Below are 19,812 nucleotides of genomic sequence, written 5' to 3'. Positions count from 1 at the left end.
AAATATCATCCTCACCTATTTTTGAATATAAAAATCACAGCTTTTTTTTTTTTTTCTTTTCTTTAACTCAAATACTCAGATCATTTCTGTGAAACTGTCTGTAGAGTAGCCCCAGAAAGAACAGTATCACCAATAACAAAGGGGGCAGGGAGCTCTGGCACAGGAAAAAAAGTGGGCAGCCATGAGTGGGAGGCATTGAAAGGTTGTGCATATCTCAAGTAGTTGTAACTATGTGTTACAACCCAGTTAGAGGCTGACATAAATTAGGACAATGCCAGGGAGATTTCAATTTATCTCAAAAATCACAGGAGTTGCTCTTGTCAGGTGAGAATCATGCAGTTCATTGTAGGACTTCTCCCTTTCTACCACCAACCCTTCTCTCCCACACTTTACGGGTGTTTCTTCCTCCAAAATTTTTGTGCTCCAGGTTGTCTTCTTTCTGAATGTGGGTGGTAAATCCATATTCACAGAATAACCGTCAAGGCTATTTCATGGTCTACAGCATCCAATGAGAAATTCAGCGGAGAAAGTCTTTCACAGTCTACAGAGAATCTCACCCTTCAAATTTCAGTTCACAGGGCCCAGAGCTGATGACATTTCCAAACTAGGTGTAGATAAACATTCATCAGACATTACTGAGCTATAAACTGCATAAGGCAGAGGCTTTCTAGAGATCTTTTTAACCCTTGGTGCTTTCAGATGGAATAGTTTCCTCAGCTGTTCTGTTTCTGCTGCCCTTGTTAGAATTTCAATATGCACAAGGGTTTGAATATTCATAAGAGCAATACAGATTGTTTTCAGGCTCAGTAAGGATTTAGGCTTTATTTAGGAGACAGTTCATTGAAGGTTTGATCACTTTGTCACCTCGTTTGTAAGATACAAAATAGGTAAGGATTAGTAGACTATTACTTTTATTACCTGTGAAGTTAATGTACAGGTAGATAATAAAGCCAGTGATTTGTTCCAGAACAGTTATAACCATTAGCCTGCTCCTGTAAGTCTTATTTGTGTGAGCTGTCCTTACTCAAAAGGAAAATCTCAGTGAAGATAATGAGAGCACTTCTGGCAAGAAAGGTTCCGGAGTTTATCCTTAATTAAAGTCCCTTTTAAAAATGCCATAGTGGAAATATTGCTCTTAAATTCATACTGTAAGCGACATGAAGAGTCAGTGAAGGTTAACTGCTTTGAAATTATATTTGTACCTTTCTTAATTAGACTCTGAACTGGAGATTTCAAACTATCTTCCCATGGATAACAAAGCACAGCAAAGCTAACTGTCATCTAAAGAAGGCCCTCAAATTAATATGAATTCAACCAAGAACAAACTGCCAATGCATTCCTGTTCGTACATTCTCTTCAGTAATTTTGCAAGTTGTACAAACCCTTTAGAGGTAGATTTAGCTCTTGAATCTTTGTCTAACACCCACTTGAAAAAAAGGGGCTTACTTTTCAATTTATTTTGGAGAAGCAAAAGGCAGGAAAAGGCTATTTTCTGCTGTACTGGCAAGTACAAGCTGAAAGTTGAACTCCCGTGGTCCAAAGCTACTAAGTGAGGATGTGTGCGTGCACATATCAATGTGCATCTTTGCTCCACGGGATCGCCAGACACTGAAACATTTGATGTCTGACACTCATCATACCAAAACGTATGTTCCAAGCAAACGCCTACTGCTGGAAGCAGTACAAACTAAAAGCACAGATGTTGTCTGAAGTAGTAATCACTATATTAGAAGTGTATTCTTTAGTACAGGAAAAATGCCCAACCCTCTGCACTCCCAGGTAAACCACTGGCAGTAGCTAGCTGTTGTTGGCTGAGGCAATAGCAGGCTTTTACCTCATTTTACGTCACAGAAAGAAAATCATCAGCTGTAGATAAGCCTGCAGTATTCCAGTGAGAATATTACTACACATCCCTGTAGTTCATTTATTTGAAAATGGGTATGTTATTATAACTTTCTGTTAATTTTTGTTTTCCCTGATTTTAAAGGCTGCACCTGACTTTTTTGATCATCTAAAAGAAAATGTTTATTAACAGGTATCAGGGATTTTTCACATCATGTGCCTAAACCAGGATCACTTTGGAATGAAAAAAGGTATTGGTAGCTTTGTCTGTTTCAGAATTGGCATATCACAGCCTCAAAACTGCTAAAGTAAAATAGAGTCGTGAAAGTGCTGAATATCTCCTCCACCTTCTTCTGCCCTTCTCCCCAAATCACCCTGCCACCCAAATCACTTCTTCATTTAAATTGTTTCATTCAGGAATATTCATCTGAGATAGAATGAGCCTTATGTATTTTCCAGGGATGCCCCGTTTCATTCATGCGTTTGCCAGGCAATGAAAACTTCCAGAATCAGAGAGAACTTAAAAACCCCATTGCAGGGCATTTCCAAGTTTGGTTGCACAAAGATTTGTTAAAGAGCAGGAATCTTACAGAACTGTGATTCCCTGCTTATAAAAATCCATTTGCAAATGTATAGTTATTATACTGTAGATGTATTTAAACACAAGAATGGTTCAAAACGAGTAAATGTCCATGCAGCCCTGTGCCTCATCTCCAGCGGTACCAGCTCCCAGACCCATCCATGATCTTGGGGTGAAGCAGCTCAGGGGAACATGGGCACAGATCAGCTTGGTAGGGATGGGATTTATTAGGGCCGCTCTGAGCATCAGAGAAAGCTTAAAATGTAAGTCCACCCTGACAGACACATGTCTTGGAAATCTGACAAAGATACAGGATGAGATCCTCATGTACCACAAGAGGACATAGTACAAATGAGAATAACTCCTTTAACCTCTGGTATACACGGCCATTTTTGCGTAATTAATCCAGATACTGTCCTAGTCCTCCTAATTGTGTAAATTTTTAATCTAATTTTCACTGAAGTAATAAATATTTATTTTTAAGTGGTTTATTCAATTATATATTAGATTAATATTAAACTGGAGAGTTTATCACCTTTGGAAGAAAAAAAAGGGGGAAATAGCTCCCGATATAAAGTTTGAAATCTCTAAACAGCAATTAAAAGCATTTTCCTAGCTAGTATACAGCTATCTAAGAAATTGCAGCTAATTACTACTGTTACTATTCCCAGCTGACTAGCAGTTTACTACATAAAATAACTAAGATGTAGTAGAAAAATAACTAATTATCATCATGTCTGATGGAAAACATTTTTCACATATTGTGCACTGTGCATTCTTGTAACTGATAATTTTCAGAAGAACTGCTTTGGCATAAATAAAGCCCTTCCCAAGCTGTGGCTGCAGAAGAGAGATACTACTCAGAAGTCTATCTTGAAATTATCATTTTGTATTCCACGCAATTCCAACAAAATGCTTGCCTCAGCCAGGCAGACCTTCTTTCCTCCAAAAAGAGATTTCCTATTACTTAGGAAATAAGATGAATTTTGGTCTTCTCTTGTACTGACAATTTTGTGATACACCCTATAATATGCCATAATCCCTGAAGCCATGTTGCAGAAGTTCTAGGCACATCTCACAAATGTGATTTTTGCAGTTTTCCTCTTTGCCTGTTTTGGAGGGAGGGCAGATGGTTAGCTGTGTATCTTCACACAAATTTAGGTTTTTTCTGAAAGCTAGCCTTTCTCCACATCTGACCTTTTCCATTTGAATGAGAAAGAAAAATGCAAGAAGGAAAAAGACCATCAATATGATCTACTAAAGTTGCACATGTTCACTGTACATCAGTATTTAAAAAATATTAATTCCTACCGAAAAAAAGGCCTAATCAGGCCTTGCTTGTTTTGGTCTTAACTATTTTCCTTCCCAGACTCCACACTGTAAGTATTGTCAGTCATCTGGTCTTTCCATGCTTTTAAAAGCGGCTATCATAAATGAAGACTGTACTGCAACCATGTTTCAGACATCCTCTGTATCAGACTGGAGACCTAGGTATGAAAACTCTGGCTAGATCAAAAAAGATAATCTGCCTATTCTTTGTTGAGGTGAAAAATGTCTGAGGCTATGAAGAAAGGAAGAAATAAGGAATTCAAGACCCAGATTTCAATATTGCAATATTTAGACAAACATAAAATATGAACAAGCTTACATGAATACCTAAGGATTAGTAGTTTAGAAAATTAAAAGCACATAAAACCAGGAAAGAAGGAAAAATTCTGCAACCTCCAGCTATAGTACGTGGCAAAACCTACAGTGAGGACATGGGGATCTTATCTGAAAACTCAGTATATGGAGATTTATACTTCCCAAGATGGTTGTATTTGTGAATGATTTAGTACAAGGCCATTAAGCAATCATTCAGTATGTCTTTGATAAACATTGATTTATGACAACAAAGAAATTCTAGGTATGTTCAACTGGCAAAAGTACATATATTGCTCTCCACAAATACTTGTACAATAGCCAGAAAAATCCTTGTTACTGTAATTGAAAAACTGATTATATGTTTTAGGCTCCCATGGCTGTTTCTTAAAGAACAATTTAATGTACTTTCCACTTATCTCTTCTTCTCACTTAGGATTCCAGATTTGCAAGAAAATTTTATCTTTTTTACTATGAACTTGAAACTCAAAATAAATAACTGATAAAAAGGAAAAGCAGACACTAGTGACATTTTTCAGCTACCACCTTAACACAGCGCGCAAGGACTGAAGGCTGAGGTACGTAATGCTGCCTTTGCCTCAGTCTTTAATAGTAAGTTAGAGTTGTTCTCCGGGTACCCAGCCCCCTGATCTGGAAGACAGGGATGGGGAGCAGAATGAAGCCCCCATAATCCGAGGGGAAATGGTTAGTTACCTGATGCACCACTTAGACACACACAAGTCTATGTGGCAGGATGGGATCCACCCAAGGGTACTGAGGGAGCTGGCAGAAGTGCTCACCGAGCCACCTTCCGTCATTTATCAGCAGTCCTGGCTAACTGGGGAGGTCCCAGTTGACTGGAGGTTAGCAAATATGATGCCCATCCACAAGAAGGACCAGAAGGAGGATCCGGGGAACTACAGGCCTGTCAATCTGACCTTGGTGCCGGGGAAAGTTATGAAGCAGATCATCTTGAGTGCCATAACGTGGCACATACAGGACAACCAGGTGATCAGGCCCAGTCAGCACGGCTTCATGATAGGCAGGTCCTGCTTGACTAACCTGATCTCCTTCTATGACAAGGTGACCCACTTAGTGGATGAGAAAAAGGCTGTGGATGTTTTTTACCTGGGCTTTAGTAAAGCCTTTGACATCATTTCCCACAGCATTCTCCTGGAGAAATTGGCTGCTCACGGCTTGGATGGGTGTGCTCTTCACTGGGTGAAAAACTGGCTGGATGACCAGGCCCAAAGAGTTGTGGTGAATGGAGTTAAAGCCAGTTGGCAGCCAGTCACAAGTGGTGTTCCCCAGGGCTCAGTACTGGGGCCAGTTCTCTTTAACATCTTTATCAATGATCTGGACGAGGGGATCGAGTGCACCCTCAGTAAGTTTGCAGATGACACCAACTTGGGTGGGAGTGTTGATCTGCTGGAGGGTGGGAAGGCTCTACGGAGGGATCTGGACAGGCTGGATCGATGGGCCGAGGCCAACTGTATGAGGTTCAACAAGGCTCAGTGCTGGGTCCTGCACTTGGGTCACAACAACCCCATGCAGCGCTACAGCCTTGGGGAAGAATGGCTGGAAAGCTGCCCAGCAGAAAAGGACCTGGGTGTGTTGGTCAACACGCAGCTGAATATGATCCAGCAGTGGCAGCCAAGAAGGCCAACAGCATCCTGGCTTGTATCAGAAAGAGTGTGGCCTGCAGGACTAGGGACGTGATTGTCCCTTTGTAGTGGGCACTGCTGAGTCCACCCCTTGACTACTGTGTTCAGTTTTGGGCCCCTCACGACAAGACAGACATTGAGTTGCTGGAGCGCGTCCAAAGAAGAGCAACAAAGCTGGTGAAGGGCCTGGAGAGCAAGTCTAAGGAGGAACAGCTGAGGGAACTAGGGTTTTTTAGCCTGGAGAAAAGGAGGCTGAGGGGAGACCTTACTGCTCTCTACAACTGCCTGAAAGGAGGTTGTAGCCCAGTGGGTGTCGGTCTCCTTCCCCAAATAGCAAGTGACAGGACAAGAGGAAACGGCCTCCGATTGCACCAGGGGAGGTTTAGATTGGTTCTTTGGAAAAATTTCTCTGCCTGGAACAGGCTGCTCAGGGAAGCAGTTGAGACACCATCCTGGGAGGTGTTTAGAAGACTGTAGATATGGCACTTAGGGACATGGTTTAGTGGGACTTGGCAGTGTTAGGTTAATGATTGGACTTGATGATCTTAAGGGAAGTCTTTTCCAACCTAAATGATTCTGTAATTCTATGATTTATTCCCCATTCTCTGAGGACTTCAGGAACTCAACATGTTACAAACATTTTTCTTCCTCAAAAAATGGCCTTATGTTGGATAAAAAGTCTCAAATAACACTGAGGTCAGCCAGCTGAGCATCAATGTGGTACTGGGACCTGCCCCATCCTGTGCATGTTCTGTCTGCATTAGTTTTGGCACAAGTGTATGATGGAAAGGGATGCAGAGTCAAATGTAAAAGTCCAAGGGTAGGGAAGAGACTGTCATTGTTATTCTAGTCTACAGGATGATGTACTTGTTGAAGACAATGTGAACTCCACAAGTAACTGCCCATGACAATTATGTAGACTCCATTATAATTCCATTGTACTGGAAATATGGCATGGTAAGAGCAGTCTAACAAAACCTTAACTATACCAAATATGGAAATGCATAGATTTTTCTTACCACTGACAAACTGCAAGCTAAATTATCATAACAGTATTGTAGATGGCAATTCTTCATTTCTGCAGCTCAAGAATTTCAGTAACTATTTATCTTCACATTTGTAAAACAGTATTGTGGGTCTCTGGGTTAGAAATTTAAATAAAAGCCCTGATAGGTTTAAAAAAAAATCATTTTATATTCAATTAGTAGCTTTTTTACTTGTTAAAAAGCAAGTAAAAGCTTATGTAATGCAACAGTGACAACTGAAAACTGAACCTTTAATCTAATATGGAGGCAGGATTTTATCAACTTCAGAGTGTTTCTGTTACTGTTTTGAGTAGGCGACAATTATCAATGCTGCCCTTGTGAAGGTTACTACACTTAGCAGTGGGTAGAGGTGAAAGAGAAATCGTGTTCTTAGTGATCAACCCCTCATTCGGCACAACTGACTCAGACAAATGAAGGTGCCAGTCAGAGTAATTGCTATATCAGTTAATATGTGTTGGGATAAACATAAATAAAAAAAATCCATTTCTACTCATACTTTCCCCATGTTTGGGGGTAGGTGGGCATCTTTACTACTGGCATGTTATATACAGGTGTTTCAACAGAATGTTTATGTGTATCTTGGAAGAAGAGCAATTTGCACAAAGCAAGCAGCAATTCGTACAAAGTCAGTGAACCCCAACATAATACTCTTCCTGACTGTTAACTGACACTAATAAAATCACTCTTTTTAGCTCTACATTTCTAGTTATTTGATAGCCACACTCCACAACCAAAGATTAAAAGCACATATTAAAGATGTTCCTGAAATACTCTGCTTACCAACATACCCCAAAGTTCTTGGAACAATTAAAACACCTGCATGCAACTCACTAGACGAATATCGAACAAGTCACTGTATTTCAAAATTCTAGCGAAGCAGAATAAGACAGACACAGCCAATGGGCTGGAGCATGATGGGAACACAAGAATCCTGTCAGAGCCAACACCTTTTGGGAGAAGGAGGGCAGCTCAGCCAGCATTTTATCGGTCCCAACACAAAAGGAAAGGAAGACTACACCGAAAGCAAAACACAAAATGTCAGGCCTGCTGGGGAGTAGAACTTCAAGGTCTGCAATGATGTAAAAGAAGTGTCAAACAACAGCTGGAATGTTAATGAAACTAACACAGTATTTAATAAACCCTCCTACCAGTTTATCAACACAAACATGAGCAAGGCAGAAGAATTAAAAAAATATTCAAGTTCATATATGTTAATTCTCCTTCCAGACACAAAACCACTTTCTTCTGTGCTCTAATTTTAAGGGAGGTTAATAGCTAATAAAAATATCAACCCAGATGTCCCAATTTCTTCATTTTTTATTATCATTGATCTATTATTGAACTAATTTGCACCTACTCTTCCTCTTGTAGGGCACAATAACCAACCTATCTTTTTTGTCAAATATCGGAAGACTCCATAGTCTGAACCTGATGTCTATTCAGGGCACAGACATTGAATGTGGATAACTCGGGCTGGTAGCAGACTCCTACTGACATTTCCCTGGAGATTTGCACCCAGTTTTCTTTTTCCTGCTGTATTTGGAAAGACACTATTTGTGGCAGAGGAGGTCTATTTATTCATACCTATTGCAGCTAATGAATCCAATCCCTGAAAAATTCTTCATTCAAAGATAGGCTTTTAAGAGCATTACCTCAACTTGGCTTCTCCCTGAATAAAATCATGTATTTCAGATTTTTAGACTCTGAGCTGCCTGTAATGTGTTCTGTGTCTTCTGTTAGTACCCTGCTCAGTGCTGCATATTGTTTATGGTTTTGTTCTCAGCTAGTCAATGATTGTTTCCTATATCACAAACACTGTAACTACTCATAAGACATTCTCTTTCTCCAAAATTTGACAGCCCTGAAATTTAATATGGGATCTGAAAGTCATGTATTTGGGTTTTCTTTCTTCCCCCCGCACCGGTTTTGCATTTTGCAAGTTCATAAAGACTTCTAGTAATCAAATAATTTCTCTAGCGACATTGGTGCAACATTGGTGCCATTGGTATGCTTGGACAAGTGTCACTGATAGGTCTTACATGGGCATTTTGCAAGCAGTTTTGCTTCCATAAAAGACAGAGAAAAACAAAATTACATTCTCTGTTTTCTTTAGAGTTCTGTTTGTTCTACAGTCATAACTAGAGATGAAATGCAGTATCAGTTTATTTCGACCATCAGTGTTAGAAGGACTAATTTTGGTTATGCTAAAGACATAGAAATGCTGAAAAAGAAGATTTAATCACATCTTTAAGAGGCAAAGAACAACTGCAGTTCTGACCCAAAAGAATTAGCCATTTGACTACTTTAGCGATGCCAATGAAATTCCAGTGAATCAAAAGGAATTTTTCCATTGATTTCTTTTAGCTTTGAGCTGGACCTTTAATTATTAGAAAAGTAGAAAGACTTTATGCTCTCTCGGGACTCTCTGTCTCTCCCTTTTTGTGACAAAGAACTAATTTGAAAGCTGTAGTCTTTAAGACATGAACTAAGAAATTGATTTTTTCCAAGGAGAATCCAGAAGGAAAAGTTTTCATCTTGTAATTAAGATATAATAAAATACTCACTGATGGATCCTTTGTTGGCTGAATGGAGCGGTATAGCAGTCATTCTCCTCCAGATCTGGCAGTGTCTCCTTGTCCAGTTTCATTGGCTTTCTAGGTAACCATCCTCGAAACCTGCTTATTTGTTTCTCGATCCTGCAGCACATGAAAAGTGTGAGCATTTGAGACAGTGTTTTTTCATTACCTTGCAGAGCACTTACTAATAACACATGCTGGCAAACTAGGCCACTTAATATTTACAACTGGAAAAGAAGCAAGGTCTTTGAGTTTTGTGAGGCAGATCAAATTATACACGCTGAACTTCATTATTCATAACCAGCTTTCAGTGGAGGAGCATCTTATTTTGTCTCAACAGAAAAGCAATGCTGATGGTACATGCTGCTATAAATCTGTTAAGACCAGTAAGCTCTTAGCGACTCTCCAAACATTTATTTCGCAGTTTTTCAGTTAGTTTAAATTTCAGGTTTAATTGACACATTCTGCGTTGGACATATAAACACTAGAACAACAGAGACAGTGACAGAGAGCTTTGGCAGCTAAACCCCAGTAAGCTGCATCCCTTTACTGCTCTCTGTATGGATTCTTACCTCACAACTGATGCTAAAAAAATAGGCTACTTTGTTCAATTGGTTCAATTGTAGTGTTTTGCAATACTACAACCTCCATGAAACCAGAATACTCAGTGTATAGATTAATAGGTGACTGATATGCAGATTCTTACATTTAGAATGTGAATGCAAACTAAGATCAAGCTGGAGAAAGGGCAGATTTAATTGCAAGTGCACTCTTGCAAGGATGCACACTGAAATGAAGGGAAAGGGAAGAATCAGAGCTGACTGGAGAAGACAATGTAAAACAAATTCAAATCCAAACTAAAATGTTATAATGAAAAACACATTAGAAAGATGAGATATGTCTGGGACAAAGAGCCCTAGTCTCTCAGAAATTCCTAACACCTTCAAGTCTTAATCAGTGATCCCTGCCTGCAAAAATCATAAACTACGAATTATGGACTACGCACATACTTCAGTCACTGGACGAATCTTTTCAGGACTGGAGCTAAAGGGCATGAATCATCACCCTTTAAAGTTTAAGTTCAGTTCTGTATGAAGTTCAAGGACTGGAAATGTAGTCGTTTCTTTTCTTTTGACAGAAGTCAGCACAATAACTCTATGACCAGCAAATGCCGTGAGCTCTGCACAGTTAGTTTGAGGGAGAGCAATCCATAGCCAAGCAGGTGAGTGTGTGGGAAAGTGACATTAAATTATTACATATTTTCATTTAAAATACACATAATATTTCCTGGAATATTCAATCTTCTCCCATCAGGTATTTTTATCTTGGATAAGAAAGCTAACGCTAATTTTTAAAAGCAGACACATTTTTAAATTGTAACCAAATTAGCTCTACTTGTTTTGGTACCCTTTGTGCATTCCCTTTCTGGGAATAACCGGGAGGGTGGGGGTGGAGGAGCAAATTTACCATCAAGACTGCTTAGAAGAACTGGAATGTGTATGCGAACATAACATAAGACTTATACTAAATCAATCATAAACTCTTCATGGGCAGTGTTGGCACTGGCCCAGCAGTTCAGAGCACAGGAGGAGGTAGTTTGCAAATGTCTGTGCCCAAGCGCAGGCGAGATGTCAGATTCATGGGCTGTGAAGGGCTGTGAAGGGCTGACCAACTGTAAGTCTCCAGTTGCAGCATTCATCCTGACAGCCTTGAGCTAGTCTGTGCAGACACTGACAGGAATGACAAGGGAAAATTCAGTTCTCTACAGGGGAACTCCCTTTCTCTTGGCCTCCAGTTTTTCTTCTGTAAAGACCACAAGCTCTGCATTACTGTGTATTCAGCACGCTTAGTGACCCTGTGTACGAAAAAGGGAAGAGGAATCAGGCAGAAGGGTTTTCTAAATATTCCATTCCATGCTTATTTGTTAACTAAAATCTCTAAGCTATTAACACCCTTGCTAATCTGCAATCCTTTCCCATTCATCCCGCAAGTCAATGTGCACATTTGAGATACGCGTGCTGCAGGTTTATCACACCACGCATGCACGCGCACATAGGCACAGAGTGCTTTCCTCACTTAAGAGCAATGCATTATTCATGTTGGCTTCTCACTGAGTGTATCCAGAATTTGACGAGTTTGCCATTCCCAAGGCTCAGATTATTTGGCACGCTCAACGAGCCTGCTGGCAAACAGGTCTGAAAAGGTTGTAAAGCCTTTCTGCAAGGCCCAGAACATACAGTACAGCAAAGCCATCGCTAGGGAAAAAAAACCCAAAACCCTAGTTATCTCCTTGGAAAAGAAAACCGACCAAACTCTTAAATTGCCTCCAGGCCACTCCAACAGTGCCATCAGCCAGCAGTGCAGGCTTTGTACGCTACAGGAGAAAAAAAAAAAAGCTGACAGTGGGATTGGTGCTAACAAACACAGACACATAGTGTTAAAAATCGACTGTGTTTTATCACTTCTTCAAGGCTAATCCATGCCTCACTTTCCCTTACAGAGAAGCTTATAAACTCAGCTGAATAGGGGAATGATGTTTGGAAAGCAGAGCAACCTACACAAGAACAATAGAGTGCATAGAGTGATGAGGCACTGTAGAGTTAGCCACAATGAAAGAGGAGAGTGGAAGATCTGATAATAATATCCTTCTTATATTCCTTCTTTAAAAACACTTGTTAGCCTCATAAGGCAAAAAATTCACACAATGTCTCAAAGACAGAGTCTTTTCCACTTCAATCCTTCCCCTGCTCACCAAGTCTAGTCTTTACTCAGTATTCTCTTTCTGAAGATACGTATTGTGCTTAACTCACACAAAGGTTTCTCAAATAATTTCAAAGAAACTGTTTTCTGACTAGGAAGTGAGAAAACTAGGGGTAGGGATAGAGTCATTTTGTCAAAGGAAAGAGGAAGTTAGGAAAATAAAAAAATTTGTTTTGAATCCAGACTGATTTTTATCTGTTGGTCAGCTTTGACAGAGCTTCATGTAGTGCTAGATATTGTCTTAGTTTTTAACCACATCGCAGGTGTTGCATAGATACCTGATACCACTCCTTTCTGCTAAAATACATCAGGGGAGTTTTGTTATTTGAAATTTTGAGATTACTAGATTTTTTCAGAGAGAAAATTCAAGTCAGGTTGACCAGTTGCAGGTGACCTGCACTGGGCTTTGCCTTGTAACAAAAGTCCTCTTTAAATTTTGCCTGAATGTCAATATAATGTTTGGTTTAGTTCAAAAAATGTGCCAAGGCTTCAGTTACTTGTAGTCTTCACTGAACTAGGAGTAGAGGAAATAGATACTTTTATTAAAGCTGTATATCTGCGTTTCACATAAATGAAAATAAAGCTGAATATGGGGGTTTTTTTTCCCACTGGGACTATTCAGTTATAGCTTTTCCGCCTCAAGTAGCTATTTATAGACCTGAACATAAAAAATGAATTTAGCCAAGTGTTCTCATCACTCAGGAACTAAAATACCAGAAAAAGATCATACCTTTTCCCATACTGACTTCAAATCACATTCTGACTCATAAGAAAATTAATGTAAAGCAAAATTTCATACACCACATATAAATGGTAGAATCTTCACCTACTCCTTCCTATCTATTGCTTTAGTCAAAGCAGCCATGTCTTAATCAAAATCAAGAGAAATTCCAAAGTTAACAGCTGCTATAGTATTTATTGTAAGGTGGGAATAGAAAGCTGGGAAGCATCAACAAGCTTTAGAAGAATTGTGCACGTCTACTAGCTTATGCCGACTAGGTAAAATGCCTTAACACCACAAAGAGCCCATTTGGTGCTTACTAATCTAAAGAAGCAAATACTATAATGTGAGATCAATGCTGGTACTTTCACGTCAGCAGCACGCTGTGATAGAATTAAGTATACAAAATGCTTTTCAATATGCTCATACAGCAGAGTGATAATATGTGATTTATTTTCCCATGGATGTACATCTACTGACATTATCTTCAAAGTGATACAGCTGTTTACTACAAAATGCAGATTTTCTTAAATTTAATTCTTCTCTCTCAGAGGTTCACAGGCATATTTCGACTGACCTCACAGTGACAGAGTAAATCAAAAAACCGCATCAACAGCACCGGGGCATTAAATGTCTGGTCTTTGCAAAGCCTGTATATTTTTTAGGCTTTTTGGAGACATTTTCATTTCATTGTCCAAGGTATCAAAAAGAAAATGCAAACTGCAGCATTTGAAGTTTGCCATTGCATTAAGTCAGAAATAAACCAGGCATCAAACATAACCTTAAAGATATTTAATAATTGAGTGAAAGCACTTCAAAGATTCTTGAAAAATACTCATCTCAAGCTCAATAGTGTTACACCAGAGATGAACTTGATTCATTGCTTTTCTATCTACCAGCAAAGTACTAAGCATCCCCACAGAAGAAACAATAAATAAATAATGTCATCGCTATTACAAGTATGCAAGGTGCATGGAAAAAAAAAAAAAAGGCAGCAAGCTGTAACTGTGGTATTTTAACCCCAAGAAACTCCCTAATGAGCTACATGAAAAAAAGAGATACAGTGTTTGCACTAACACACTTCTTCTTTAAAAGACTCCATCAATTGAAAAAATATTTCCTTATTCCTAAAAAAGGCAACACTGATAAAATTAATTGCTTCTTTCACATTGCAGGTATCTTAAAAATGCAACTTCTGTATTTGTTTTTGCAGATGTCCCAGTGCGTAATCACTCCCTCCACCCTTTCTACAAACACAGCTAGTAAACTGTTCCTTCCAGCTTGACCTTAACCATTATTTTTGCTATTGGGTCCAAATGAACATAAACTGGACTGGCGTAAGAATTGTACTCACCTATTCATGAACTTGTATCGGCGGTGCAGGTAATAGATTTTTCTCCTGGAAGAACAGCAAAAATGAAGCCAGTCGAGAAGAAAACCCATCGTCAGTTACAGTATGAACTAGCAAGGAAGGAAAGGAGATTGAAGACAGAAGCCTGTAAGAGGTGGAGGAAGAGACTAAAAGAGAGATTAACAGAACTGTCACAGGAACCACACAGACTCTGGTGGCATTTGAATTGCAAGGAGGTCATCATTTTCCCATTGTCTTCTCCTTTTCTGCTATTTGTGATGTGTGAAAGATGGGGACCCAAAGATGTTTCTATTTCAAAGTAGTTCATAAACTGTTGCAGGAATTCTATAGGGCTGATAAAAATATGGATAAATTATCTCACATCCACTAGTGAATTATTAAAGCTGCATTTGGTGAAACACAAGGGGGAATCACTTAGAAACGCCAGGAAAGCGGTACCTGATGCTGCAATATGCAATAACACATGCAGTACCAACTGGCACCAGTGGTTGCAGTTGGGGTAACATCCCTTGAAACAGAACACAGGCTAAACAAGCAAATGAGCATGTGCTCGGCAACCCCCCCTCAAGTACGCAGCCACTCCCTCTGCCCCTCATACAAGCACAGCTGATTTCTGTGGTCAGCGCAGGAAGCTGTGTGGGACCGCGCACGGGGAACAAGTGATCAGACAAGGGTGCACGAGCAGACGCATGCTGACCACGCTCTCGGCCTCATTCCTGACCAGCCCTGCAGGGAAGAGCGCCCCCCCCAACCATCCTGTGTAGATCCAGAACGGGGAGTCCACCTCCTGTCCCACTCTGCTGCTGGCAGCTCTTGTTCTCCTCATATGTGCCTATAACATCACAGCTGTCAGGATTTGACCCATCGCCTTCAGCAGAAAGATCACAACTTCATGAGAGTTAAGAAAATCTGAGGGCTTTTAGGTGTGGGTTTGGGACTGATGGTCCTTAGTGGAAGATTTAGGTGCCTGCCTGAACTCTGGTTTTCTCCTCTAGAGGCTGACTTTGTCATCCACTGAAGGTCATTGCTAAATCAAGGTGGTTTCTGTGTATTCTGTACTCCTGGTTAATTTTCAGAACTTAGAATTTAAATAATGCATCATATTTTGACATTATTTTTGTTATCAGTGTCCATATTGTGCTGGTGAAGTGAAATTTTCAAAACAATTTCATGTTGGCCAGCCTCCTTTCGCCAACTCCTCCACTAGATAGCGTTATTTATCTTGCTCTACTTAGCAAGAGCAGAGAAGGGTCAAAGCTAAGTGTTTCTGAAGATGTCATCCACTTCTTGATTTTGCTTCAAATATACACTGTTTTGGCATCCCTGCTTTGAAACAGCAAGGATTCTATGCACTGATGTGTGGACCTTGGACAATTCCAACCTAAAATATCAGGAGCTGTGAGCAATCAGCAGCCATTCGAACAAGGGGTTAGACAAGGGCACCTGGAAACAGGCAGTCTAGACCCGTGGACATTTTGTAAAATGCTGGTCCTTGTTTTTAAATGGTAAACAATGCTCCTAAAATAAAATTTAAGAGCCTGCCCAGCAGACATTAGTAAATCACCATGATTTCCTCTTAACAATACTGTAATAATTGTCTCTCTGTGGATGTGGAAAGAATGAAGCAATGGTCCTGAAGCAGGTCAAGAAACCTCTAGTATTTTTGATACTTTCTATATAATGTGTACGTCACCTACTTTGCTATCTGCTGAGAGATAGATGTCAAAAAAGGGACTTCAGATCAGGAAAGAACAAGCTGCTCACAGTGACTAAAACCTGAGTTCCTGGTGTATCATGAGACCTTATCCTCCTGCTAGGGTAGATCCATCTCAAGGAATGCCACAGAAGTCAGAGGAGGCATACTTTTGGCCCAGCTCATTTTTTCTATGGTTAGAACACTTTTTTAAAAGAATATGAGTATCTTGCTATGTCTTATGATAGCTTTTACATTTTTCTCTTTAGCACTAGAAGCACAAGAAAGAACAGTTGTAGATTTGCTGTGAAAATGAAAACCAAAATACATACAGAATAAGCCTGCCATTTTGCCCTTAATTTATATCCATTTTTCCTAGCAAATTCTGTACTGCTACAGCTTGTCTTATACCAGAGGCATTTTTCATCCTTAAGTAAGAAGAAAACAGAAGAAATCCTACAAAGGACACCAACTCACTAGTTGCATATTCTGGGTCTGATCCTTTTCTTGCTCAGGAGTAATTCCATTAAAATCAATGGAGTTATGCATCTATAAACCCTGCTAATTGAAAGAAGAATCAAGACCTCTCAGTTCATGGGTTTTGGTCAGTTCTAGTGGAAGTCTTTATGCTATTTTAACAGTTCTGATAACCAGGAGAGTAAAATCAATATTTTACATAGAAAATTTCATAGCCCAACATGCAAATAATATTAAATAAATTATAAAAATAATCTGAATGACAATGTGGAATGAATTTGGTTATCAGTAGCATTTAATATAAGTTCCTTATTTTCTCCACAGAAAAAAGCATTTATAGCCTGAGTTGTTCTCCTAGTAGATGGGATACTTATTTATAATCTGTATTTCCATAATTACACACTACACGAGCAGTTTAAAGGTGCTGAACATACCAGATACGTCCAACAGACATGCACCTTCTGTGCTGCCTTACGTACCTGGATCTTCTTGACCTCCCATTGATTTCAATGAAATGTCCATTTAAAAAACAGCAGCGCACAAGTATGCAGGGGGCTCCAGCATTGAAGGGGTTAAAGGGCCTAAGGATAGAATACCCCATGAAAACAGCTGCACTGCTACAGCTCACCTTAATTTCAAACCAGTATTGTACTGAAATTGCAGGCATTAACAAGAAACAGCAATGAATATGGTATCTAAGGTAGTCCATTTATATTTTCTAAAGATGTGTGGTATCTTATAGAAGAGCTTTTCCATGTGCATTTTGGTGTTATTATTACATTAGCTTTACAGCATCATGTGACTTTGGAGGTTGAGACAAAATACAACTACACCTACCTGAAAGGCATTCTTACATTCATTAGTTCAGCATATTTGCCCAGGACCTCCCAAGGGGCATGCAACTTCACAAAGATGATGTCACTGTTTGTTAGAGATGACTGCAAAAGAAAAACAAAACAGCCACCAGGGCTTACTTTTTCAAGTTAAGAAGAAAGAAACCATAGTCAGTGGTCAATATCTATTTTTCTGGTCTTGCGTGACCCGTTCCACTTCCTGATTCTTCCTCAACCACATGTAGTTCTATCGGTATTTTGTCAAGTTATTTTCCTTCTGTTTTCCTGAAAGCCATGCTGTGACTCCCTTCTGGCCTGCACGTGCATTTCCTTCACACGGAAAAGAAGACATGGAGGGAGGCTGACAGGCAGTTATGGGTTGCCCAAGTGTGGGGTGGGAATGAGGTTGGTGGGTAAATCTGGGTCTGAAGCTCGGTCCCGAACTTCAGCTAAAAGCAAAATGGCAAGTCAGGATCTGATTCTGCCAATTGACCTGGCTTTCTGCACTCACAGAGAAGTGCAGATGTGTGGAGGCACATCTAGCTATCAAGAAAAGTTTGTATGACAGTGTGATCTTATCGTTGTTGCCCAACATGGACAAATAATGAAGTCCTAGCTACAGAGTCATGGTCTCCAGCTTCCCTTCCTCCAGCTTCCCTCTTGGCCACATGAATACTGAATGTTAGAACTAAAGACAGCAGGTAAAAGGCAATCTGATGCTGCCCACAGCATAATATTGTACAGATTTGTTGCCCAGAAAGGTCGAGGGCCATGACTATGCCAGCAAGATCTCTTTGCAGTGCTATCATCATCTTTTCTATGGGTTGTATGTAGCGTGGAGAGAGCTTTGTGCTGGGTTTGCACACCAGAATGGCTGTTACCTAACAGAAGGTGTCTGGCAAAGAACAGAGAATATGCAGTAAAGAGGAGAAAGGGAGAAAATTAGCTCTGTTTGCACTCAGGAGGAGACATATTGCTTTACAAGAAAGCTACAGCAGGGTTGGCTGAAGCCGATCTGAGAACACAGACAGCCACATGTTAATACCAGAACATGAATTGTTCAACTTCTAATTAAAATCAATGGAATTCTCATAAAATTGCATACAATACAGCTTTAGACAACTGAATGGATCACATTAACAGGGACAACTACAACAGGCAGAGTTCGAGGAACACCCAGGAAATGGGTAAAGGTGTACAGGGTGTGAGAAAAGGAAAGTGTGAGGAGTGAGAAAACCAGGCAAGAAAATTGTTAGTTGGCTTTAAGGATGATTTTCTAGATTTGTAGACATTGCACTAATATTCAATGTTTCTCACATTAACTCTTGGTTAACACAACTCACTAGGAGTTCTTACATCTAGTACTGTTTATCTGGAAGCTACACTGACTCTACGGGTGGGAGGCTGACTTTTATACTTCTGATGACTATTTGATTCTTCCCTCCACTATCCTGATAGATGCTGAAATAATTGAAACTGCTATAGCATGTTTACTCCATATCCTTAGAGTAGCTAGAATGTTATTACTAGCTTGTGAAGTGATAGGAATAAAAGCTCCAACAGTTAAGATACATGTATATGAGTTTCTTTAGCACAGGAAAAAACCCACACAACAATAAAACCCCCAACCCAGTCACTAGAGAGTTAACATTTTTTAAAACAAATAGAATATCAGAATCCTCAAAAATGGACAAAGACAAATATTTGTACCCAAAGTTCTATTGGGCTGCATGAAATAATGGATTTAGTGCATAATGAAACAAGTGACTTGCTGATATTAAAAACTGCAGAAAAAAATCATGCTGTTCTTTTGCTGATGACTTTCTGAAAAATATTTCAACATGAAATGATACAACAGCAACAAAATGCCCCCAAGAGACTTGCTTCAGAGACAATGAATTCAGTTGTACTCTTTCCATTGACTTTTATGGATTCTAAATCAGGCCTCTAATGATGTTTTTCTTTAAGGTACATTTCACAAATTATGTTTTATTTTCCCATGAGACTTTAGCAAGTAGATGCCACAAAACCAAGACTAAGCTCTGCTACTCTAAAAGTTTGCTGCAAACAACTGTTTAAAAGATGAGGTTAAATCAGCAGTGGACTGGCAATTTTGTCATAAACAGCTTGGATTAAAAAAAAAAACCAACAGCCAAACAAACCAAACCAAACTCACCACAACTCAAAAGAACCATCTAATAAGCCCAATATACAGAAGGAAACTATGGTCCTGACACACCAATAAAATTTGAGAAATGGAGGAAGTTTATTGAAAAAAAGTCTGTAAATTTAGTGGTGGCTGTTAAACAGGAAGCTTATACGCATTTTCCAGCACATTGTAGTTTAAGCCATACTAGATATGGCAGCCACAGTAACATGACTTGTGGAGATACTGTTTCACAAGTGAATGCTATCTTCATCTAAATTGGATTTCTCATGTGTTACGTGTTTTCACACAGAAAAACTTCCATACGGTTGTCACAATACAGATGTTTAAAGAATATTTTTACTCAGTATCTTGTAATGTTATTTTATCAGCTTTGTAACAGAAGATCTAACCAAAATACATTTGGGAGATTCAGTTATTTTCAGAAGAAAGAGATAATA

At 39.5% G+C, this 19,812-nt stretch overlaps 1 protein-coding gene across 5 annotated transcripts in view; it reads right to left on the bottom strand.

The window, feature by feature from the left end:
• ANO4 (anoctamin 4) overlaps window positions 1-19,812 on the bottom strand; it is a 197,538-nt gene that overhangs the window by 58,538 nt on the left and 119,188 nt on the right. For 4 of the 5 annotated variants that reach the window (XM_054847835.1, XM_054847809.1, XM_054847818.1 and 1 more), the window contains 3 exons: window positions 17,210-17,310; window positions 14,185-14,229; window positions 9,338-9,469 (listed from right to left, as the gene is read on the bottom strand). In XM_054847835.1, coding sequence (XP_054703810.1) covers window positions 9,338-9,469; window positions 14,185-14,229; window positions 17,210-17,310 — 278 coding nt within the window. Of the gene's footprint in view, window positions 1-9,337; window positions 9,470-14,184; window positions 14,230-16,851; window positions 16,954-17,209; window positions 17,311-19,812 lie in introns of all 5 variants that reach the window. The other variant, XM_054847846.1, reaches the window with a different exon arrangement.

This window comes from Grus americana, chromosome 1, assembly GCF_028858705.1.
Source record: "Grus americana isolate bGruAme1 chromosome 1, bGruAme1.mat, whole genome shotgun sequence".
Lineage (NCBI taxonomy): Eukaryota > Metazoa > Chordata > Aves > Gruiformes > Gruidae > Grus > Grus americana.
Note: the sequence above shows the minus strand (reverse complement) of the source record. Positions and strands in the feature narration are given on the sequence as shown.